This window comes from Camelus bactrianus, chromosome 13 (assembly GCF_048773025.1).
Source record: "Camelus bactrianus isolate YW-2024 breed Bactrian camel chromosome 13, ASM4877302v1, whole genome shotgun sequence".
In the NCBI taxonomy this organism is placed as follows: domain Eukaryota; kingdom Metazoa; phylum Chordata; class Mammalia; order Artiodactyla; family Camelidae; genus Camelus; species Camelus bactrianus.
In genome coordinates, this window is record NC_133551.1 from 29,620,396 (window position 1) to 29,645,758 (window position 25,363).

The 25,363-nt window shown below is 37.0% G+C and overlaps 2 protein-coding genes across 10 annotated transcripts in view; one reads left to right on the forward strand and one right to left on the reverse strand.

Annotated features, from left to right (window-relative positions):
• MIER1 (MIER1 transcriptional regulator) overlaps positions 1–24,577 on the reverse strand; it is a 56,691-nt gene extending 32,114 nt beyond the window's left edge. The window contains exons 1-6 of one of the 7 annotated variants that reach the window (XM_045522981.2): positions 24,296–24,577; positions 23,102–23,202; positions 20,318–20,391; positions 10,087–10,111; positions 9,917–9,953; positions 5,452–5,597 (exon numbers count right to left, since the gene is read on the reverse strand). In XM_045522981.2, coding sequence (XP_045378937.2) covers positions 5,452–5,597; positions 9,917–9,953; positions 10,087–10,111; positions 20,318–20,391; positions 23,102–23,202; positions 24,296–24,563 — 651 coding nt within the window. In that variant the 5' untranslated portion in view covers positions 24,564–24,577. Of the gene's footprint in view, positions 1–5,451; positions 5,598–9,916; positions 9,954–10,086; positions 10,112–18,863; positions 19,090–20,317; positions 20,395–23,101; positions 23,203–23,766; positions 23,876–23,979; positions 24,120–24,295 lie in introns of those variants that run through there. The other 6 variants (XM_045522979.2, XM_045522980.2, XM_010963439.3 and 3 more) reach the window with 6 other exon arrangements.
• Positions 24,503–25,363, forward strand: part of DNAI4 (dynein axonemal intermediate chain 4) — a 79,338-nt gene continuing 78,477 nt past the window's right edge. For all 3 annotated transcript variants that reach the window (XM_010963463.3, XM_045522977.2, XM_045522978.2), the window contains exon 1: positions 24,503–24,735. In XM_010963463.3, the coding sequence (XP_010961765.1) occupies positions 24,689–24,735 (47 nt within the window). In that variant the 5' untranslated portion in view covers positions 24,503–24,688. The remainder of the gene's footprint in view (positions 24,736–25,363) is intronic.

The window sequence follows — 25,363 nt, forward strand, 5'->3', positions numbered from 1 at the left end:
GATCCAATTGGAATCACTGCATTCCCTGGCCATGCATTTGAAACAGGCACATGACCCAAGCTTGACCACTGTTTGTTTTACCAACAGCAGCTAAAGAGCATAGGCTGTATCTCAAGCAGTAAATCTGGGAGCCTGGAAACTGACAACATATGAAGAATATTTGTCTGAAAAAGGACACCACCATGTAGAAAAGCAGAAACAGAAAATATGTTCTGGTGATGCTTGAGACTGAGGTCTAGATATCCTCCTACCCTTAATGAAATTACATGAGCCTTACAACTAAATTCTTTACTTTGCCTAAGCTAGTTCAAGATGGATTTGTTACTTGCTCCCAGATATTTGATATAAAAAGTAATGCTATACTGTAAAGAAAATGTTATTTCCCTCTGAAAAAAGACTAAAAGATGGATAAAATGTGGCTGATACTACATTGTACTAAGGTTTGTCAGTTACCTGTTCCAGAGACTTTCTTATTAGCTTATATTGTCAAAGTCTATGATCTACCAGGTTCTAAGGGGCTTTCCTCAAATCCAGACATCACAATAAAGTGTCAGACTGTTTTGTTCCCATACATATAAGCGTTAAGAAATGGAAGAAGCAGAGTGAAAGAAAATTATGGGTCAAGTACAGTAGCTCTCCACAGTTTTGGTGTTGTAGAGTTCTTTGACAATTTTATGTATGATGGAACTATCAGGATTTACAGAGTGATTATCATGTACCAGACATCATGCTACATCTTTTACATATATCATCCTTGTAGTAACACTGGAGCTTAATGCTATTAAGTTAGTCTAAAGTCACACACTGAACAAGTAGTGCAGCTGAGTTTTGAGCCAGGTAGTCTGACTCAATGCTTTAGAGCTCCCTTACATATATATGCATATATTTACTCCCTTCCTAGAACCTTAATCCTAGGTTAAGTGTACACTATCCTGATGGAGAGTGAAATAAGATGTGCTGGGTTGACAGACTCCAACAGGTAAGAAAAATGGACATAGTACAAAATGAATAAAAATACAGGAATGTGGAATATACTTGCATATTGTGCTTAAAAAATAAGTTGTCTAAGCACTGTAACAAAAAGAGGGACAATCATGTCTAAACAAGTTGAAGGGAGGTCAGACAGAGGTAGGAAGAATACAGACTTTAAAAGACAAACACAGTATCTGAAATTAAGTCCGTCCTTTTAACTTCAAAACAATAGGGTAAAGTTACCAAGCACCAACAGTAGTATTATAAGGTTGGGTGGTATCCATCTCCTGGCTGCAGAGGAAGCAGCTCCCTCTCCCTCGTATCAGAGGATGAGTCATTTAGAAATGACTGCAGGTGGCAGATGTTGGCCATTCAAGGGCCATTTGGTGGATGGACAGAGTACTCTTTTTATACCTGTTGTGACTTACAGTAAATGCTTCTGAAGTTGGAAGGAAGAAGGAAAGAGACTGATTTTCAGCCAGGAAAACCTAACAGACTGCATTCAGACGGGACAAGAGTGATAGGTCCAAAAGTAACCAACCCCTTGGGGTTGAGGCCTGACTATAAGATAAACTGTAAAGGGATGGAGACAGTGAACTCTTCTTTATAATCTCCATGCTGGAGTTTCTTTTTTTAACCCATATAATCCATGTTGTGTGTATACTTAAAAAAAAAACCCTTAGTCTTTCACATTTTCATCTTTATTCTCTAGCTCTGGAGATTCAATGCATAAAATGTGTCTAGTGCTTTACAGTAACTATTAATTATTAATACTGTTATAATGTGATTTGTCAAAAGTACACATAAATACATAAAATATATTTTTGATCCTGATCCCTCTTCTCCCAAATAGATGGCCACTATTCAAAGTGAGGCCGTGAGTTTTAAGAGTGCATTTGAGAAACAGTTAAACCTGCAAACTGCTGTTCCTAGTAAACCAAAGTCTATTTACCATGGGAATGATTCTGACACCCCTTCTCATTTTAACCTGTATTTCTAATTCTATTAAAACATTTAAATGCTAAACTTACATAAAATACTTTCTGTATTGATAAATATTCATGCATACAAACATAACAATACACATCAAAGTTTCTTCCATGAAAAGCTACTTTTCACTTAAAATTTTAGAATTCAAATTGAATTAATTTAAAATTACAAGCTACATAGTTACTGTTAACTCCTGAATGAATCAACTGTCAAAAGTTTGCTACAATTGCATCAAAGGTCCATTTTATGCAACCAAAGTGCCAGGTATTACCAAACTACCTTACCAATTCCTGACATAAGTTTAATGTTTCACTTCTATGAAAGCAAATCAGTAATCAATCACAAAATCTTGCTCACTTTTTAAATAAAAACAAAAACTAGTTTGCTTTGGTTCATACCTAAAAGAGTTTACAACTATTGGAAATCCGACATATTGGCCCTGAATTAGCTCAGCTGTAGGTACAGAAGAAAGCATTGGGGAGTATGTGCTTCTTACACCTAAGCCTTAATTTTTCTGGGAAAAGTTAGGACTGAGAAGGTGTATGACTGGTTGAAAAGAATGATATGGTTCCCCTGTCTTTCTCTCCTTTTGTATATACTCAATGAGTAATCCTATTTTAATAATTTTTTTCCTACAAAGGGTCATTTGAAAGCAAATTTTGGAGGATTGTAAGGGACCGGGAAGGAGGTAGAATAAAGGAAAAAAATAGGAAAAGACCATAACATGCCCAATATTTTAGCAAAGCCCATTAGTAATTTTGTACAAATTAAATACGGTAGCCCATTTTTCTAAAATATAAGCAAACAGTAATCATTCTACTTCATAATTACAATGTATACTTCATTATCTCCTCTTAAGTAATTACTCAATTACTTGAGCAATACAGGATGTGGAAAAAAAAGGAAAACATAAGATTTTCTCCCTTTACCTTTTATCCCAATGGAAGGGTTACTCAGAAATAATAAAATGTATGAAAGTGGTAAGTTTCTGTGAAATATAGGCAGATAATTGAAAATAATTGCCTTTCTACTTCATGAATGTATGAAGTGACTGTGATTGACTTTTAAATCTATTGTTTCCTTTGATATTAACCTAGGTTTCAAATCACCCAAGCAAATTAACCCTGTCATTTGAATGGCTTTCCAGCCTCCTCTAAAGAACAGTTCTGACTCCAGGTTCCTCATGTGCTTTTTAACTCATCCTTGAAAAACTTTTATATCAACTACACACCATTACTACTAAGATCAACTCTGTCGTGTTGCTTAAAAAAATATGGACTTGCTTAGGCACTGTGGATTAAGCCAGTTTTAACCACTAAATGATCCAAAATGGGAGCCCCTGACAATGTTTGACTTAATAAGACTTTTTCCAGCTCTTTAAACGTACACTCCAAAAAGTTCCAAACTAAAATTCCAAAATATAGATTAGTCTTTATTACTGTCAAAGTTTAAGAATTCATTTTTCCATATTATGTACTTCAAATGCCTAAAGACTGGCATATGTCTTATTCCTTACATTCTTTTTTGTCATAGAGTATAGCAGATTGTATATGTAATAAATTTTACTGATAGCATACCAAATTCATATATTTATTCATTAAAAAATTATGACTGACCACTCTTATTAGGTACCATGAAATACACTGTTGAATAAAAGACTATCCTTCCTCTTATGGAATTAAAGGAGGATACAGACAAAAAAATTAAACAAACATATATAATTACAAATTATGTTATATGTTAGGTATAAAGAAAGTACTGAATGAGGTACAGTGGTTAAAAAGGGCTAATGAGGGGCTAGAAAAGGCCATTCTGAAGAGGCAAAATTAAGTCCAGACTTAAGAGGATAAGGAGCCAGCCTTGGAAGGCACATATGAGAGAGGGAATGAACTGAAAAGCCTTGAAGCAGAGAAAAAAAAAAAAGCACATCTAAGAACAAAAGCAGCTAGTGTGGCTACAGACACCATAACAGGGCAGTGTAACACATGGATAAAGGACCTTGCTGGCCAGGGCAATGAGTCTGGATTTCTCTTCTGGTGTAACAGAAAGCCACTGAAGAGTTTTAAATAGGAGGCTGACAAACTGATTTATATTTTGAAAAGATCATCATAGTTGCTGTGGTAACATATTGGAGAGAAGAGTGGTAAAAGAGGACATGAAGAAGCCAGTTAGGAAGCTACTCTATCAGTCTAAGCTAAAAACAATGGTGACCTGGGCTTGAGGGTAGCAGCAGAGAGTGAGCAACAGCCAGATAAGAGATATTTTTGGATAGAAATGACAGGCTTATTTAGGAATGGATATTGAGAATGAAAGAAGATGACTCCCTGGTTTCTGACTTAGGCAACAAAGTAAATAGTGGTACTGCTTGTTTTTTTTACTGAGATGGAGAAGACAGGGAAGTAACAGGTAGAGGAAGGAGAAGATAAATCAACAGTTCTGTTTTAGACATTTAAAATTTAAAGATGTCTATTCAGATATCCAAGCAAAAATGTCAAGCAGGTGGTTAGATAAACAAAACTGGAGACAAGGAATAAGTTAATGCTAAAAAAAAAAAACCCAAAAAACAAAAAACTAAGAAATACCAAGCATACAGACACCATGGGAACAGATGAGATCAGATCACCTAGTTCAGTAATTTTCAAGCTTTGTGTGCGTACTTAATGAAGATGTAGATTTGAGCCCCATCACCCAGAGATTCTGATTCAGCATGCCTGGGGAGAGGCACAGGAATGCACATTTCTTAGTAAGTCTATGAGTTAGTCTGAAGCATCTGACTCTCATACTACATTTTGAGGAGCACTGATCTAGAGGCAGAAGAAAACAAAGCCCAGAACTGAGAATTGGGAAATTCCAAATTTAAATCTTGGCTGAAGGAAGATGAGTCTGCAAAAGACGCTCAACAGAAAGCAAGCAGATTGGGAAAATGACAGTGGAGTGCTCCAGAATTCAAAAAAAAAGAAGGGAATGGTAAATTGTGTTGAATACTTCTGAGGGTAAAGTAGGAAAAAAGTGACCAATGGATATAATAAAATCATTCGTTATCTTGATAGGAAGGGGCAGAGACAATCTAGAGCACCTTATAGAGTAAGTAGGAAATGAGAAAGATAATGACAACTTAAGAAATTTTGCTTCCACAGGGGAGTAAATGAAAGGTGTAGTAACAGGGGGAGGACAGAAGGTATACAAGAAAAAATTTAGGACTCTTTTATAGTCCATTTTTGACCCAGTATCTGTGATGTTTTACCAAAGTAAGTACTGAATTCTACTCACATAATAAAGTTATTTCTTAAAAAAAAAAAAAGCCTTTCATTTCAAACTTTAAATATCCCACCTATGACCACACAGAATTTTTCAGTATTGATTATATGTAACACCACTTCCCCCCCCAGGAAAAAAAAACCCACAACTAAAAAACTAAAAATTCAAGTGTTCCCTTTCTCCAGAAAAATTTTATAACCACTTCATCCTCTAGCTCTTATTATTATTTACCCTTGCAAGATCCTCTATTTCAGAACTGAAGTTTGTTTCTCCTTCCATCATTTCTTCCTCTTCTAATGTTCGTTCATCATCAAAATCATGAACCAGCATGTCAGCTGATGGATCAAATTCATGGTCATCTGATGTTGCTGAACCTCCTGGTAAAGAATATTTTAAGAAGTTTGGTAAACCAAATTATGTGTATCTTATTAATAGTTAAAGTATACGCTATTTGAAGCTGGATATAAATAAAAGTACGCAGGAAAAGCTATGCACAGTAAGTATATATTGTTTTCTAAAATTCTTGCCCTTAATTATCACCTCCCCCTTTAAAACCTCTTCTTTAAGGGACTATTTTTTGCCGTCTCACTTCTATATATTTAGTTACAACTGGTATGTGTGTGGGGGGGTAGTGTTTATTTGTATCTTTCAAAAAGTATGTATAGCTTTTAAAAAGAGTATTGTAATCTTCCAAAGTAAACTTGAGTTGTAACTAACAAATGGTCATATCAAATAACCATGGGTGTGTGGGAAGAATCACAATTCTTAATCATCTGATTGATAATTAACAGACCCAATGAGTATGAACCCCTATGGTCCCTGAGGAGAATATATAGTCACATGAAATATACAATCATCTGAATATAATCTAGTGAAAATACAGCTGAACTCAAATATTATTCTATCTGCATAAAGGTAGTTATCCTTAACTTAATTAATTGAAATAACTCAAAGATACAGTATAAAAAGCAAAATTTATTAAAACTGCATAGAAAACTCTTATGAAAGGCATTAAAAATAATCCAGTGGGTAACTGCTGTATAAGTTAATCTATTTTTAGCCTGATGGCTGGGGAATATGGGTGTGCTCAATTGGGTCAACAGCAACAGTAGATTGCAAATGCTGAGTATATATATCCCATATTCCTACATTTGGTTATTGCCAAACCTGGACTTAAGTTTGCAAAAGCATTTTTTACTAATAAACAAATGAGTTAATTAACACTAAAAAAACCCAACAATTTATTTTCATCAGTTTAAAGTGTTAACTATTATATTAATAGATGTACCTACCCTTCTATTTCACTTCAGTAAGAAAACCAATAAATAATAACAAAGAGATACAGAGGCTGATTTCTTGAACATCAGACAACTGGGAATAAAGGGGCACCAGGGCTCTTTGTCATCTCCCAATAGTTTAAGCGTAAGAACCATTTTCTGAGTGTTTACTATGTGCCAAATACTATGTTCAAGCACTTCACATAATTAGCTCATTCAATCTTCAAACAATTCTATGAAGAACGAACAAAAACTTGAGGCGCAGAGAGTTTAAGTAGCATGTTTAAACTCACAGAACCAGTAGGTGGCAAGAATGGAATTTTAATCTTGGTTCTGCTAATTCCAATGCTTGTGCTTTTACTGCACTCCAAGCCTCCTGACACAGACTCAGAAACAGTAGATATTCTGCCTCGAAGAATACTTGAAGAGAGCCTATGTTTACTCAGATGAGTAAACTGCAAGCCAGGTCAGATGGCAAAGTACTTAGAAATCAGTGTGCTCTTTGAGGAACATAATAAAATGTTGATATTAAATATAAAATAACTAAATATATAATTGCTAAATCAAGTGTCATCTATCTTGTTATAGTACAAATGAGTTAACCAATTACCAAAATTTTGGAACGATTTACAAAATAAAAAAATTTAGAATGGTATATTATCTTAGTTTCTTCTGGAAATTAAGAAGAGCACGGTATAATTTTAGTAGGTGATCTTAGTACTCAGTGAGGGACTGGACACAAGGGTTCTATAAGAGCAGTTTGAGAATCACTAATTTAATTGCAGCTTTTTTGTTCCAATCATTATCCCCTCTTTCTGAGTTTTCAACAGAAAACACTCCCAAAACTTTTCAGTTCACCCAGCAATCTTCTAGGATGTTTAGTCAATTATGTATTCCCATAGACACTGCTATACTTTTCTTCTCCCTTGTAAGCAGAAAGATTCTATAAAAAACCTCACACCACTACTTTGAATACTATTATCCTAATCATAACTCCTACTGGATGCAAATACTGTCAAAAATAATCATGCTTAATTCCTAACTACTAATACTCCTTTATCAACTTAAAAATCAAGCTCATGAGAAAACAGTACCAAATCACCAGTGTCATATGACTGACCTAAAGTCCTCCACTTTTTGTCATTATTTGCAAAGCCAATTATATTTAAAGCCTTGCTATGAAATAACTAAGTGTGGGTGAAACTTTTCTCCCTTCCTACTCTAATTCCTTTCCCCACATGTATACTGCACTGTTCTCTATAAATCTGCAATTTTTTCCTTGAACTAATCTGACCTCTTTTAGTTGACTTCTTTTTACCTTGTTCTTTGAAACCAACTAACCATCCTGCTCCCTTCTGTTAATTACTAAGGCCCATCATTAGGCTGTCTCCTAGGGAAAAGAATCCTAAAAGCATATTATTAGGGGTAGGGAGTCTGGTGCTTTGTGTAAATATTTTGCTTCAGAATTTAAGGCAAATATCATTGCTTCATCACAAAATTCCATCCTGATGCAAAATTACTAAAAAGTACCTTACATTCTTTCAAAGACTCAGAAGATATATTCAGTTTATATCATGTGCACTTATTTATAATCATTTTACTATTCCCCTCCCTAAATCCCCATCTCTAATGGCTACTAGATATAATCGGTTTACACTGGTTTACATTGGTGGAGCCTACAGACAAACCACTTAGTCTCAGTCACGTGACTCATTACCAGAATCAACTCCAAAGTGCAAAAGTTACAAAGGACACGGCCTTTCACCAGAAGACCAGAAATTTTACATCAAGTCTCTATTTTTAATTCTTTCCAATTTTTGTGGAATTGCCAAAAATTAGTATTACTTATAAGAACAATAAACATTTCCTTGGACAGAAGCCTGATATCACAAACGTCTACCTCAGAAGATCTTCCTTAGTCTGAAAACAATTTAAAAAATTCGATCTATTTGTATAAGTATTCAGCAAGTAATAAAGGCTATTAAAGACATTTGTGTTCTTCAAGCTCCACTACTCTTCCAATTCAGCCTAGACTGATTGAAATTCAATGGAAATTGAGAAAGTCATTTATTAATATCACTTTTGGAGTAATTATTTTTATGTACGTATGTATTACCTGACAAATGGCTTGATAACTCATAGAAAAATGTCTAAAGCTCAGTCTTTGTGCAATGTCACAACATTACAAAAATAAATGAAACATTTTTGTATTTGAAAAAAGATTTAAAAACAGATTTTTGTATTTGGAAGAAAAAAAATATTAGAAACAATTCCATGTCCTAAAAAAGCATTGTAATCAAATCTGAGGTCAGATTACTTTCAACTTCTTCCAACCTGCTTCCATCCAGAACATATTTTATTAGCCAGGAAGTTGGAAAAAAAAAAAATTCAGTTTCGAAAATGTCACAAAACCTAATGTACTTCACTTCCAAGCATATTAGACATTTTCAGCTGAAATAAATGTGACAAAATCAATTGTCAGTAAAGTACAGTAGTCATTTAGAAGAGACCTGGAAGTATTCCAGTCCAACTCCTACCTGATGCACCCGATGCACACAGAGCACAATGATTTGTGTTCATAAAATGGACCCTGAACGATTAAAGAAGGATTATACTATGTCAAGCATTTCCCCAAACTTTCTAAAATGAAAACATAGAAAGGTGATTGCTTCAATAATCTGAAAAGGTCAGTAATACACCATTGCTAAATATTCAATGTGAGATGTTTTCAAATAAAATGTTACCATGTCTCAGAGAGCTCTGGTTCTCACTCTTTAGCTACATCAGGCGCCTTCTTACTCTGCCTACCCCACTGCAGAAGGCAGTCCTCTCTCCTGGTAAAATTCCTGGGCACTGAGGCAGAAGGAATATTACCAGACTCTTTCCTGACTGCTATTTAGCTCTAACCAATTGCTGCCACACAGGAATGATGTACCCAAGCATGCCAGGACCTCTGATTGATCATAAGAAGCCTAAATGCAGATTTTATATAAAATACTCCAATTTTTTCAGCTGAATACACTGGCCAAACAAAAAAACATTTGTGGCCCAGATCTGGTCCAGAGATCACACGTTCGCAACCTCTACGTTAAAGAAAAAAAATGAATCTATACTGTATTTGGAGAATACAAAAATCTAAAGATATATGGTCAGAAGATGAAACTTGATCCTATTCAAACCTAAAAATAACTTCCTTAATTTAAAACAACAATCATTTGTTGAATCTTACTTTTCCCTCTTTCATTAAATGCATTAAAAATACACTTCAAATATAACTCAAATCAAACAGCAATTAAAAACTACACAAAATAGATGTGGCAATTCATCAAAAGAAAGAAAGGAAGGAAGGAAGAAAGAACAGAGAGAGAGAGAGAGAGAAGCCACAAATAGTCATGAGGTTGAACTCACAGCAGCCTCACCTGTACTTTCATGGGCAGTCAAATATTTCATCCATTTCTTTTTCCCCAGAGAAAAGAAGCAGTCAGAAGAAAAGCAAGTCAGATGATAGTCTAACTTCTCTAGCCTTTATGTAACTAACAGGACAAATGTTAGTCAAATAGAGATTATAAAACATATAGAAAATACTTACCTGGACTTGAAGACTCAACAGATGGCTGAGGGGAGGGGGAAAAAAGAAGAAAAATTAGCATTTTTGTGTAGTAAGTCTTTACAAACACTACAGGAATTATTCAACTGATATGACACAAAAAAACTAGTTAAGTTTTAATGTCTGAATTGTCTAAGACAAACTAAAACTTCCTGTATAATTCCTACTCTGACATTATGTTTATTTAAACATAGAGAAAAGGCTAAAACATTCCTGAACCTAGGAACAAAAACAATAATATGGAATTGATTCTGTTTTTAAAAGCAAATATGTATCTCCTAACATGTGGTTTAAGAGATAAGATTTTAGATCTTGGATTTCTCTGAATATTCTCTCCTATCAACACAGGGAAAACTATACCCAAGTTTTGCTATCAAGCTGGTCTCTAGCTTAAAATGAGTGTGAAGAGGCAGAAACAATTTAAAACATTATCTTAGACAAAAAATATGCTGTAAGAAAGCAGAGGGAAATTAGAATGTTACTTAAGCACCAAACTGTTCACTGGGTTAACTTTACTAATAAACAACATACTTTTAAATTACCACAGAATTAGCAACCTTTCAAGCTAAAGTCTAGAGAGGTTAAGTTATCAAATGGAAAATCACAAAGATTCCCAATTATAATGTCCCTTCTACTGTAGCATTCTACCGCTCATAAATTACAAGCATTTGGAAAATTTAGAGATAAAATTGTTAGCAACTCTTTTAGTATTATCAGCACTCGACAGTTTGTAGCTGTGTTTTATATCTTAATTCAGTTAATTAACAATTATAAACAAATCATCTACAAATATCAACCCCTATAAAACAAATTCAGTAACAAAAATTCAAAGATGCTTCAAATGACATAAACTTTATAACTAAAATCTTGCCTATTCATTCTGAGCTATCTATTTCATACTCATTAGATGTCAGAGATGCTGGAGAGCCAAAAGCACTAGCAAAGAGATGGATATTCTAGTATTTTCCTTCTTTCTGCTAAGTAATGTGGCAGAGAGACAAGAAGAGCAAAATAGAAATTAGTTAAGTGCTCAATTTTTCAAAAGCTAGGCATCTAAGACAAATTCTTACAAGGTATTAAAACTCCATTTTGTAAACTGTCCTCATTATGCTATTGTAATAAGTATGACAGGCAAGAGTCCACATGGTGACTTTGACTCTTCTGAGGCATACTTTTTCAAGGGTTCTTTTTTTTCCCTTTTCTTACAAGAGAATGGTTCTTGTCCATAGCATTGTCTTAGGCTAACAAAAGACTGACTATTCAGTATTAGATATTTTCAAGTGTCACATCAATATCTTTATTTAAAAGTTACGCTTCCACAACGAGTCAAAACAGAAAGTATTACTCTTTAACTAGGTTCCTCTAATGGGAAGCTGTACAGGGAATAATGTAACCATAAAAAGGGTTTTTATCTTGTTTATTAACATCTTTTGAACAGGATTACACACTTCTAGCTAAAAATGGATTTAACCACCACACAAATTATTACACAGCAAATCAATATTTTAAAATATTAACCCACTTTTATTTCATGCAACTATATTTTATTTCCCAAGTTTAAGCACAACTTCTGTCCTAGGCTACAGCAATGTTAAGGACTACCTTCATCTGGTTCCAGGTTCACTATACACAGAGTAGCCTTCATAATGCTGTTTTTCCTCCTTCGTAAACTTCTGAAATAGGTTTACATGGCATAAACAAGAAAAAACAGCATTTTCTTCAAATTAGCTTAAAAGAAATAGTTCTTTGAGCATTTGGCTCTTTCTGAACACTCCCATAATTATTCTATTTAATAGTCTTCTGATAAAAAAGGTTGATTAAAAATAAGTTATTCTACTGCATAAAAGGTACATTTTCATTGATCTTATTAGATATTGGCAGGAACAGATACTGAATTGTGACTGGCATCTATATACTTTAGTTTGTAAAAGGACTCAAACTGTGCTAAATGCCAAAAAATACCATACTGATTTTTGTTTTACTGGTAAATAGTTACCACTTTAATGTTCTGAAAAAGGCCCCAAATATTTTCTGTTCATTATCAAATGTTTAGAGGACTGGGAGCATTTGTAAGCATAGCTGGCATAAAGTAGAACACCCAGTGCTCAAAGGTAGCACTAATCATATTAAGTCAGACATACTAGAATGTTTCAAGAACCATGATTTGACGGATGGTATAGCTAGATTAGGATCCTTGTAGGGGGAAGTAGGGATGGTTTGCCTGTAGATACATATTTTAGTACTCTGTGTTTAAAATAAAATTCCACTGTATCGACCAGAGTAGGATGGGAGTGAGATTGATTTCCTGAAAGTTAAATCAAAGAGAGCTTCTGGAAAAAAGGCATTTGAAAATAGTTTATACTATAAACATTATTTTTGCCCAACCAACAAAGTGATTATCTTTCAAATAAAATACGGGTTTAGTTATCCTAAAACAGGAAATTTCAGTATAAAATGAGGGCATTTTTTTATTTAGGTATTTAAAAGAACAGCAGAACCAAACTATGTTTATATAGTACTGCGTATTTTCAAATGTATAGTTACTTGATCATAAACCTAGCAGTAATGCCTGCCCCACCTATCTCATTTTATAGGTTAGCAAACCCAGGGAGATAAACTGACTTGAACAAGGTTCCATGGAAGGTGGTGAAGGTCCTGCTCCCTTCTATACCTCCCAAGGAAACAACTATGTAAAAAAAAAGTTTTCTCTTTACCTTTCTCCTCTTCTCTCTTACTTTCTCTGTATTTCTAAAGTGGTTTTCATCTATTCAAAGCATGTTTAAAATGTGACTGCAAGTTGTTATCTGTCATGTCAGACTATTATCTATGTCTCATTAGGAACTGGTGTCTCTGATAATACCCTCCAGGACATCTACAATGTCTACCATTAATGACTACAGTAAATTAGAAAGGAGGAAGGAGGGGAAAAAAATAAAACTAAAGTTAAACAGGTACTCATTTGTAGCAATATCTATTTTCAGAAAAAGCTCAAATTATAAAACCTGAGCAGTAAAGAAGATTTTACACTGGGGATTAAAATGTAATTTAAAAATGCACTCAGAGATTACTGGTAGAAATAAGAGTTGATCTAAGCATTATGGAGATCATCTTGCCAACGGGAACTTACTCTACTGATACGCCTAAAGAAGCACACTGAGACATATGTATGTAACATTCATTACCATGAAGTTGTCCACAGCAAAAAGTTGGGAAAAAATTTAAAGTCCATCATTTAACTAATTAGAAATGAAATACAGTTCTTCCAAGAAAGCAAATACTATTAATTTATTAAAAAGAACTCAACAGTTTTGTTTGTGAGGATTGAGAAAAAAATGCTTAAAAATATATATGTGTACATGTATCTAAACAGATAGATATTTATATACATTAGGAGTAAAAGTTCAGAGGAGGGAGTAAATTGGGCTGGAATAAACACAAAAAGTTTTTACCCAAGAGGATACACAAGAATCTGTTAACAACGGTTACCTCTAGAACATGGGTTGAAGAAGGCTTTTTTCATTTTATACCTTTCTGTACTGTGGAATTTTTTAACCACTTGCAAGCATAACTCTGTTTTTTAAAAAGAAAGCTAGAGGAGATTATCTTGTGGAATTATGAGCCATTTTCATTTTTTTCCTTTACTTTTAGATTTTCAAGAAAACCTAGTATTTGCCTTTTTTTGTAACAAGTCTGTAATTTTGAAAAATAACCTAATTTTCTTTTAGGTACACTCATAGTTGTTTTATCTGAGACAGAAAACATTAGAGAGATAGACAGAGTTTGAGTATGCTAAATCAAATTAAAAAATGAACTGTTAACTTTTATACCTTCACCCATATATATGATTTAGCTGATCAAGTTGCTAATAGTTGTAACAAATATTCAATGCCTCAGACTCATTCAAATGTTTATCTTCTGCATTTTTCTAGACCATGGTAAGAAATATCTCATATACCAGGAAACTATAAGTTGGGAGAGTAAAAGATCAACTAACTAGAATATCACCATTATTAAAACATAAATAAGTAAACAAGGTAGTAAAACCACAAAGTAATCATTACTCTTTCATTCTAGGCAATCAAAAGCGTATTTTCAATGAGTATAACTGTATGAACTAATTGCTCCCCTTAAACCAATTCCACCACCATTTAAGTATTATTATTACCTACTTAGTAATGTGGACACTAAATCAGAGATTCTCACAGCGACAGGGGTGAAGACAGAAGGGAGTTAGGGACCCTGTGTCAAGGGCTCAACATCCCTCTCTTCCTCCATACAAAATTAAACTGTTTAACTTTGCTGTTACTCAGAATAATTCTGGGGCATAAATGAGGTTAAGAAAGTCTTAGAGTTAAAATTAGCAAATTTACTACAGTAGTAATAATTTAGAGGATAAATTGCTATTACTAAGCACTAGGAATTCAGAAGCCTACTAGGTTCCAGCCTTAACCGTGCCACAGACAAACTGCATGATCTAGGACAAATTATATAAACTTTCTGCTCAGTTTCATTTTCCCTTAGATGAAAAGATTAAGATTTCAAGTTTAGTTCAATTTCCTTTGAGATCTAAGTTCTTTACTTTTATTATAAATTGCTTAAGAGACATAACACTACTGAGGAGTACTTAGCTAAATGGATGGGATATGTTTAACAGACTCTTCTCAGTTTGTTTTTTTTTAACTAGGACTATTGGGAAAAGATGATCTCAATTTGCAAAAAGCTATTGGGGGGTGCTACTTTATGAATTTCATATCTATATAAACATAATTATAATAGCCATTCTAAGCCACAGCGTAAGTCAAACAGAATGGGTCCCAGGTAACAACTGATAGGTGAACTTAATCACTGCAATGAATTTTGAAATCATTTGCAAATTCTCTGAAATATACAGGGACTCCATCTTAACTCCAAGCAAGAAATTTCTATATACCTGACTGCATTTCATAAAGACACGCTGAAGTTTCAATGGCAGTGTTGTATTTCTGAATTATTTGGGAAAATGATTAGTCTCAAGAATTCTCTAAAAGTAACTCACTTCTATATTTCCCAACTTATCTTTCCCACCTTATCAAGTGTTTTGACCATTACTCCTTCTGAATTAAAACTTTTTATGACTTTCATGCATCAGTGTCAAGTACTTCGGATATATCTTTAATAGCTCTCAAGTAAAAATACTCAAAAAAATTTTTTTCATTAGCAGTATAGAGAATTATTTAAGGCCTAAATTCATTGCAGTGAAACAAGTTTCATTTAGAGTAGAAATTAAACACTATCAAGAACAGCAGTCAAGACGATCCTATTTCCTTAAAAACAAAATCCAAGTACCCTCAAAAAATGCTAAACAAGGAGTCTATTTTTAGGAGAACCGAATGGAAGGATGTGATAATGAAAAAAAAAGGACTGTGTATTATTTTGGAAAATACTAAAATACTTAAAACTAATATATTAATAGCAAATCCATTAAATTTTCTTCTCTTTGACAACAACATGGCCTAGGTAAAAAAGACAAGTCTTGCACTATACTGTGGCTTTTTTTCCCTGAAAAGGAAGTCCCTCAAGTGTTTACAAACTCTGAAATAAAAGACAAATTGTTCATTCCCAAAGGTCCCTACACCACATTCCTTAAAAACCCAAAGGATCGACTATTTCTTCCTCTTATTCTTTCTTTTGCTGCCTTTGTAAAACTGCTACTACCCTATAATTTCCCTCCTTTAAGTGTGACTAGAAGAGCGTCCTTTTAGAAGGTTGATTAAAAATTTTAAGGGATAATAAGCAATGAGAAATTATTAAAAAGTATTAGGAAAGGGAGCATATGCGATTACTTTTAAATGCATTAAATATACTTTAAATGTTACTACAATTTCAAGAACTATTAAATACATACTTCTTATTATGGACTAAGATGATCTGATCAAGTATGAAAAAATCAGTATTTGTATTTACATCTAAAGCAATTCATATTTAAGAATTAAATATTCTTCTGGAGAAACAAGGTCAGGGTCATTCTCCTATGTAGGAAAAACCGACAACAAAAAAGCCCAGAAGCATAATAACTACATTTATCTCAGGAGACATGTTTCTTCAATAACCTGTTTTCCCTCAGATTCATCAAATAAATGCATATTCTCACGCTGCACTTACTGTAATTTCACCAGTTAGTGTCAATCCTCAGGTCTCCTTAACCAAAAAGTGCAATAGCACAGCACTTGAATTATTTTATCACATGCTTTATGCTGGCATCATAAAGAATGAACTTCCTGAGAGCTCACACAAAAGCAAGTAAAAGCACTCTATAAACCAAACATTTCTCTTTCAACTAATTTTTAAAATGACTACTCTCTAAAACCAGTCTAATTACTAAAATACTGATAGGAAAACTGCAAATTAATTTTACCTTTCACCACTTCACCTGTTCTATATTTTTTGTAAGATTCAGATGAAAGTTCCTCCACTCTTCCTTCAAATTCACTATAAACAAAACCATCTACAAATAACTGAATATAAAAGATGAATTTTTAAAAGATACCACGTCACTATTAAAAAAAATGCACTGAAAACAAAATTCAGGTTTCTTCTTGAAGTTGAGCCATCCGTGCGTTCCTACAGAACATGGAGAGTTCCATTCTCCAAGTGATACAATTTTTAAGAAAACAAAAATATACACTTCAAAATATTAGGAAATGATTAGTGATTCAAAATACTGCTTTTCCTCTTACATGAATGCAACCCTTTTTAATCTCTAAGTCGAATAAACTGTTAAAATGCTTTTACTTACATATTAAGTTTTCAGCATGCTGGGCAGTGAAAATTTCTGGGTAAGGGTTTTTTAAGCTGAAAATTTACTGTATTTTCATACACTAAACTCTGTTCCATCAATAATATCTTGCTTTAAAATATAACTACAGATCTTAAAGCTCAAACCATTGTGAGCAGCACTACAAGGGAAGAAATCACATTACCAAATACAGCACAATGCTGCTTATCTAATGGGAATACACTGAAAGGGGGGAATCCACTGAATGTAAATATATTTACATATTTAACAAAATATATGTAAATCCAACTACATAGACTCCTTCCCGGCTTACCTATCAAGGAAAGAAACATTTAAGAACCTCACCAAGACTAAAATTCTTTCAGACCAGTGGAATAAATCCAGTCTCATTTAAGTGAAATACAAACTACTTTGTTTTCTCCAACTCATATTCCGTGAAATACAATTCTTTAACCACAAAGAGCAAAAGAAATGGAAATAAATCTAAAGATCTAAGTTTAGTTTTCAATCAGAAATACTAAAATTTAAAAAATAGTACTGGCAGCGAACAATCCTGCTACAGTAATCTCTCTTTCTCTTTTAAAAGCAAATACTCCAGGACATAAAGTCAGTTTCCAAAAAGAAAGGAGGACTCCAAGAGACACCCCAGAAAACTGTTAAAGTCCCTCCACTCAACAGGTACTTGAAAAGGCTTCCAAATTAATATTTTTTTCCATAACCTATGTTTCTGCATTTCAGAGTTTAGAAAGGAAATATGGTATTGATAAAAGTGTACTCACCATTGACTTCATTTAGCAAATAATGAAGACGAAAATTGGGGGTTGAATGGTAAATATAACCACCTACTTCCTGAATCTGTTTTTAGGCGCCTCTAAGACAATGGAAATGGTAATTCTCACAAGAAAGAAAAAAGCCTTATCAATCATTTGAGAGTGGCTTTACTCAAAGACATAAAAGTCCAAATATATCGCCTCTTGAACTCCAGCGAATAAAGGAAATCGAAAGAGTAAGGGGGAAAAGGCAAAAAAAAAAAAAAAAAAAAAAAAAAAAAAAGCTTAAAGGTTCAAATCACAGGCAGAAATTTAAATGTCTAGTTAACATAAATCAAATTTAAATTAATTTTAACGGGTTGTTTGCCTACCGATTTGAGGCCCCAAAATGTAAAAACTCACTACCGAAGAAAGGGGGCTTTGGGAACTCGTTTACTAGAAAAAGAGCAAAAGGGAAAAAAAAATTCTTCCCTAAGGGGAAAAAAATTGTAAGAGAAAGAACACAAGAACAGACAGCCTTGATTTGGAAGGGGGGAAAATGCCTGGAAAGTGATGGGGAGTAAGAAAGGGAGAAAGCAACTCTTACGATATGTAGAGAAAAAGGTCCTATGGGGGAAGACGGGGGAATGTCTGAAGAAATGGGGAGACTCCCCCAACCGAGACCCACGGATTGCGAAAGACCACGTTCATTTCACCACGCTCATCTGGTCACCAGCAAGAAAATTACAGAATTAATCACAAGCCGTTTTCCTTAGGTTTTTCCCAACAGAGACGGGATGTGAGTAGCAAACTGGTGGGGGTAACGCATAAGGGCGCAACAGCATCTCGGTTAGGGAGGGAAGAAACTTCGCAAGAAGAGGAAGCAGCAGCTCCACTCCCGGCCCCAGCACCGGCCGGCGAAGTTGCGCCACAGGCGCCACGGCCGGCAGGCGCCCCCTCCCCCTCGTCCCTCTCTGCACGCACTACTACGCTTCACTCGACCCTTCAAACTGCCCCCGAAGTCCAACTACGCCTCCGCGTCCTCCTACCCCCGGACCCATCCCAACTAAGTTCCACGGAAAGCTCCCGCCCAGAGCGCGGCCTGTTCCGGACAACAGGTGGGCAGTGGCGCCAGCAGGGCTGGGCCTCTCCTAGCCAGGCCCACTCCACTCCTCCCCGGCCCGGACCCGGGGGCGCCCGGCTCCGGGACGGGGAGGGGGAGCTCGCTCCCTTACCTCCGCCATATTTGCCGTACTGACGGGTCACATCTCCGCGGCGGTCGCAGCTGGGTCACGGCCAGAACCCGGATGTGAGACTCGGCAGCGGGACTCCAGCCGCTGCCGCCGCCGTCTCTGCCGCTCCCGCCGCCGCTGCCTCGGCGAGAACGCGCAGGAGCCGCCCGAGCGCGCCCACCACACCCCACTCCGCCCCCTCGCGGCGCCCGGGCGGAGCAGGACTGGAGGGAAAAGGCCGGCGCGCGCGCGGGAACAGGAGCGAGCGCGCGAGGCCCCGAGGCAGCCCTACCCCGGAGGAACTCGGAGGGGGCGGAGTCAAGGTGGGTGTGGGGGGAGGTGGGCGTCTAGGCGCCGGGCACCTCCCGTGCCTTAGCAGATCCCAGACTCCAGCCCGGGAGAGGGCTCCAGGGACTGGAGAGGTCAAGGAAAGGAGCTAAAGGAGCCGCGTTCGGCATTCACGTCGCAGGGGAAAAGATACATTACGTTCTACACGTAGGTTTTTTTTGAAGTGCATTTGTTGGAAAACGGTTGTTGCTGTGATGCAACAACGGCAAGTAGTGCGCTTTGAAAGCGCTTATCCCTTGACAAATGTTTCTCTCGGTTGATTCCCGACAGGAAGTGTAAAATCCCATATCCTGAAATCTTAGAGGTCAGAGCAGAGATTAAGAAAAGGGTTTGCGCTAAGTGGTCTGCCATCCGTGTATCCCATTTGCTTTTCCTCACACACCTTCTGCAATGCCTGTAGCAACATAATTGTGCAACAGCTGAATTCTGCACTAGAGAAAATTTTTAAATGTGAAATACTAACAAGCTGCTCTTTGATGGATATAAATAATCTCCGACTCCACTGCATGGAGGGAGAATTTGCTTATTTGCAATCCCTGAAATGCCTGCAATTTAAAAGTTTCTGTTAATGTATTGTCCTAGAACTGCCAATTGGCTTTGATGATAATTCTGATGATTGCCAGAGCCAATGATTGCGAAATAACAAACATGTTTCACTTCCATTACTAAGGCAGATACCGGGTAATGAAAACGTGCTATTAAAACGTGCACTAACATATTTTACCAAATCAGGAATTAAAAAGTCTTACTTCATAAAGACATTCCCCCCAAATGTTCAAGGGTTCTTCTTAATGCAATTTCAGAAATGACTACCAAAGTCAGTTAAATATGAAAATAATTCCCTCCAAATAATCTGATGCAAGCACTACAATATATTGCATAAATGTGCACACATACAATTTTTAAATTGATACTTAACTTACAACACAATATGGGGAAGGCTGTTTTAAGTTATTTGTATTCCCTTAAAATACCAGACTCTATTAGTAGTTTCGTATTTCCAAAGAGTCAACATTAACTTGAAATTCTTATGTCCAATAATAACTTGTGCATGAATATTTTGTGCATTTATAGGTATATGAAGTAGCTGCTAAGTGAAAGGACATTACCTGGTAATTTGACAGGAAAAGAGTCCACAGACAGTCTGTAAACCAATTAAACATAAACATCTGATGCACATTTTCTACTGAAAGAAAAGCAAGGGAAAGAAGAGAAAGGAAAACTTTAAGGTTCCCAAATCTACAAACAATTTTTACCATTAACTGTACCGTAAGTATTTTCATTTTATTTTTTAGAATACTTATATAAAAAAATCCTTATTTTTCAGGATTCCTTGGGAGAATAAATATTTTAGCATAGGTATATAGTTTCTAAGAGTAACCCTGTTGAATTACCTTAGTTCTTTGCACTTGAAATAGAAAAGACTTTTTTACAAGTCAGTTCATTTTCAAACAGTTTTCACTTTGAGATGCTTGATGGAAACAGCTGTGAAGGCAAAGAACAATGGATGTGCACAGACCTGAGGTGGGTAAAGATAAAAAGAATAAGGAGCCTAGAGGTAGAAACTCAGGCTTTCTAAAACCATCTGGTTGAAGGAGGATTATCCATTTAAATACAAAAGCTAACATATGAAATTTAACTGGTTACCAAAAGGAAAATTAAAAAGTGTTGTCAAAATGCAAGGTACAGGAATAACTCAGTTGCTTAAGCCCATTTAATCTTTGATTCTTCAGTTAAACCATCAACAGAAATCCCAATTGTGATAAAGAGGTGGGGAGCAAATCCCTTAACCTACTGAATGAATTGTGAAATTGTCAGGAATGTTGAGGTCTGGGACATATTTGAATAGATATCCATCTTACTGATAAATGACTCTCAAGTTTATTCATATCGTGTATCAATTTTACTAATTTTAAGTGGCATTTTATTGCTTAGGCGGAAAATCCCCTCTACATTTTTCTCCTTCCTTTTTTTTGTAAACGTGGGTTCAGTGATTTTTTTTTAAGGTTCAAATATTCTAAAGGTAAAAGGAAACAGCTCCAATGTTGTAACATATTACTGTTGAATTTAGTATAGTTCTAATCCCATTTTATTCTAGTGACATACTTTTTTTTTAAAAACTGTAGGAGCCATCTTAAGGAAAGCAAAGTCTTTCTCAAAACTCTTGCTTATGTCTTCAGTATCAAATATGTAAAAATTAATTATTCATTACCATAGAATCATAATGTTGGATAGGACCTTAGAGGTTGATAGTCAGTTTCTACCCTGTCTAGCTAGGAAGCCCTCATCCTGTTTCCCCACTGCCAGGCTTTTCTGCCTATGCTTAATCACCTCCAGTGACTTACTGTCTCATGGAGAGGCTGCTCTTTTCAAAATGGCTCTAATGTTTGGACCATTCTTTTCATGATTTACCTCCTTGTTACTTCCACCCATTACCCTAAGTTCTTCAGCATTTTGGATTAATTCAACAGATGTCATCTTTGTATTCAAATACAAACACTCAGTATTTATACTTGGGTTAACAAAAATAATCTGTAAACCTATTGATAATAGATGAGCTAAAAACTGAACATTACAAAGTTGAAGGCATGAGAAAATTCACCATTACCTATGAGTTGTTTAAAGTTTTAGTTTATAGTCTTTATTATTGTGATATCCAAAATGGTAGTTCTGTTAGAATTGTGTAGTAGAATATTTACAGTTAAGCTAAAAGGTGTGGTTAATTCCAATTATATGTGAGGTTTGTGGCTAATGTCCCAAAACAAAACAAATTACTCTACAAAGCCTGAATAAATGCCTCTTTAGCTCCCATTCCCCACCTAAAGGCTTCCTTACTTTCAGGCAAACTAACATGAACTTTTACCACATTAAGCTACTCAAAACTGCTATTATACTGGGAAATTATTTTTAAGGAATTTACTGAATACTCCATTAAAAAGTTATTAAACAATTTTATAGAGGCTGCAGTACACATGCACACACACGAACCCTGTCAAAGTTATTATTTTGCTATGAACAAAAATATTTTAAGGTCTCGATTTTACTTCAATCAGTACCTCAAGCTAACCAATAAATAAACCTAGGAATTTACATATACCTAGGAAATATAACCTTTTATTCAGTACCAACGCCTGATTCAAATATAAGTAACATATACCTTTACTATATAAACATGTTATGCAATTCAAAAAGGCACCTCTCAAATGCACCAAGAAAACACCTGTAAAAATTTAGAGTCTGGGGCTTTTTGAATGGAATAGATTAATACAGTACATTCAAAACCCTAAAACCAAGTTCTGTATCTAACAATTTTCAGACTCCATGAGCCCCCTTTGAGATTATTTTGTAAATTCGTTCCTAAAATTTTTATTTAAAACTACAGCCTACACATAATATGCAGGTAAAAATTTAAGGATAACTACTAATTTGGTTGAAAATACCTAAATGCCAAAAACATTTTTTAAAATGACATTTGAGAGAAATTGAGAGCTTTACCTCTACGTTAGCAGGCAGAATGTACATTGCAAAGCAGTAATGCATTACATTTGGAAGCCCCACATCTATGCAACAATCAACACCATCTTTTTGTTGGTTTGATTTTTATTATTAATGCTACCCCAAACACATATTATAGCTTTTTGGTTTTTCAAAGAACAGTTCTGGTTTTTCCTTCGTTAAGAGTTTTATCCAGTGACCTCATTTTATCAGATTATCACAAACTGGTATTTTGATAGTTCTTAATATTGTTGACACGTTATTTTTATCTCACCCAAACTCTGCAAATCATTGGCCCATCAGCAGTTCTCAAACACTGGAAGCATAATATAACATTTATATTACTTGAGGGAATTTGGACTTTCCCTCCCTTAATCTCCAAGTGTGCCCCTGCCTACCAGCATCACATCCGTCTTGTCTGCATTGAACCTCAACCAGTTGGTTCTTAACCACGTCCGAAACTCAGCCAGGCACTGGGAGAATCGAGCCACCACACCATCTGGATCAAAGGAAAGAGAGCCTCAGTAGTAGTGAGACCAAAGACCACGATGATGTCGCAAGCTCACCATTCACCATGTCTCAATCTTTAAACAAATGGCCAGGAATTAGGACAGTACCCCATGACAATTTTAGAAAAACATTAATGAGCCTTGAGTCATGCAATTTGCAACCAATGGTAAAGGAATAAAAGCGACCCAATAAATAGGTCGCCTCATTCCGCCCATGACTGAAGAAAGGTTCTCTCAACTCCAGGTCATTTCGGCTAAGCGGCCTCAGGAGACGGGCCAGTCTTGTAACTGCATAAGCTTTTCTGCAAAATTAAGGATTTCAGTGTTGGAGAAAGATTTAGGGATAACGGGCCCAGAGAGAGGTAGTGATTCGCCCAAGGTCACACAGCAAACGAAGACCAGAAATGGGCTCCAGACCAGAGATCTTTCCATTAAAAGCTTAAAGAACAAGGCCATTCAAACGCAGAGGAGGCATCTGTCGCCAGCGATCCCCTACGGGCGGGGAGGACTTCATTCCCTCACAATAATGCCCTCTTCGAGCCTCTCTTCCCTACCTCACTCCCTTCCAAAAGGGCCAGTTTCCGGTGGACCCGGCTCACCACAGGGGTTGCAGTGGGAGCCGGAGCCTCCCGAGGTTGAGACAGAACCCGAGATACACTGGAAAAGAGGCGGAGCCACAGGGGGGTGGTCAGCTTAGCCCCACCCCGACAGGCTCTGGGGGCACACTGGAGAAAAGGGCGGAAGCGGACAGGGCGAGGCGAACTCACTCCGCAGCGGACTGCCGGCGCGCCGTGGACGCCGGGGGAGATAGGCTCCGCCGCCACCGTCAAAGCAAAAGACCCGGCTAGGCGGCGGTGGGAGGCTGAGGAGCGCTGCGCATGCGCCTTGGGGGGCCGGCGCCACTCTGGGAGGGGAATAGAGCTGGGAGCTTTCCCTTAACCCCTCCCCGGAAGTTAAGGGTCTTCCGGGCGGCATTCTGCGGTGGGGGAGGGGAAGGGAGAAAGGGGACCGAGGACATCTCGGGAGCCCCTTATCCCAAACAGGACTAGGAGAGGAAAGATGGTTTATGGAGGCTGCACTTACAGCCGCTGCCGCTGCTGCCGCCGCCACCTTCGCTGCTGGCGCCACCGCCTGAAGAAGCCCCATCCATCCGCCTGCAGCCGGGAAGACTCAAGAGCCTGGGAGGGGCCTGGGGCCGGGGCCGCCCGCCTCCTTCTTCTAGTCGTCGTCCGGAGCTTCCTCTTGCTCCACCAACCCTCTGCCCTCCCCTCCGCCTCCGCCCTCCTCCTCGGCCTCCAGCCGCCAGCCAACCGCGCGGCCGCTTGTTCAGCCAGGGCTCCACCGTCTCCATGACGCCGGGCAAACAATATAGTACCTCGGCCGGAGCCCCTAACGCTGGGATTTGGGGTACAGGGACTCCAGAAACAGCCAGGGAAAGCGGGTGGTCTTCCACTCTCCAGCCAGCCAGTCGTCACCATGCCCATCTCTCCGGTAAACAGCCGCAAGCAGCTGAACCTCACGGTGTAAGTCCCGGCGCTAAAACCTTAGTCTATCCCCCTAGGTCCCGGAGGGAGGCCTTTCAGATCCTATCTCTTGCTGCATCTGTGTTCAGTCAGCAGCCCTCGAATCTCCTAGGCGGCAGTGTCTCCTTCCTTGGTCTGGTACGGCCTTTATCGAACCCCTTCTGCTGTGCTTGCTGTCTGAAAAAGGACCTAGTTTGTTTAGAACCACCTCTTCTAGCACTGTTCGGGTTTTTTGGGTTTTTTTGTTTTTTGTTTTTTTTTTTTGGTCTGTAGTCTCAAGCTTGTTGCCTCCAAGCTGTGCCCAGATGTTCAGTCCTCTCAGCTTCTGTGAGCCACCAGACTGAACATTACTATGCTCTGTAGTCAAGGTTTTTTCCTGCCTCCATCCTACCTTAAAACTCATTACAGCTTACAACGTTCTATTGTTCTGCAGCAGTTAAATGGGGCCTGGAAAAAAGCACACAGCTCTACGGATTTGTCTCTCTTATAACTTCAAATGGCCAGCAATTCCACTAAAGTTTCCTAATTCATTCACTCTCCCACACTTCCAGACCACTTGTGTTCTGTCTTTTTAACCTTCAATGTCTCCCCTCTCCAATCTCTTCCAGCTCAGCTAATCTTTCTTTAG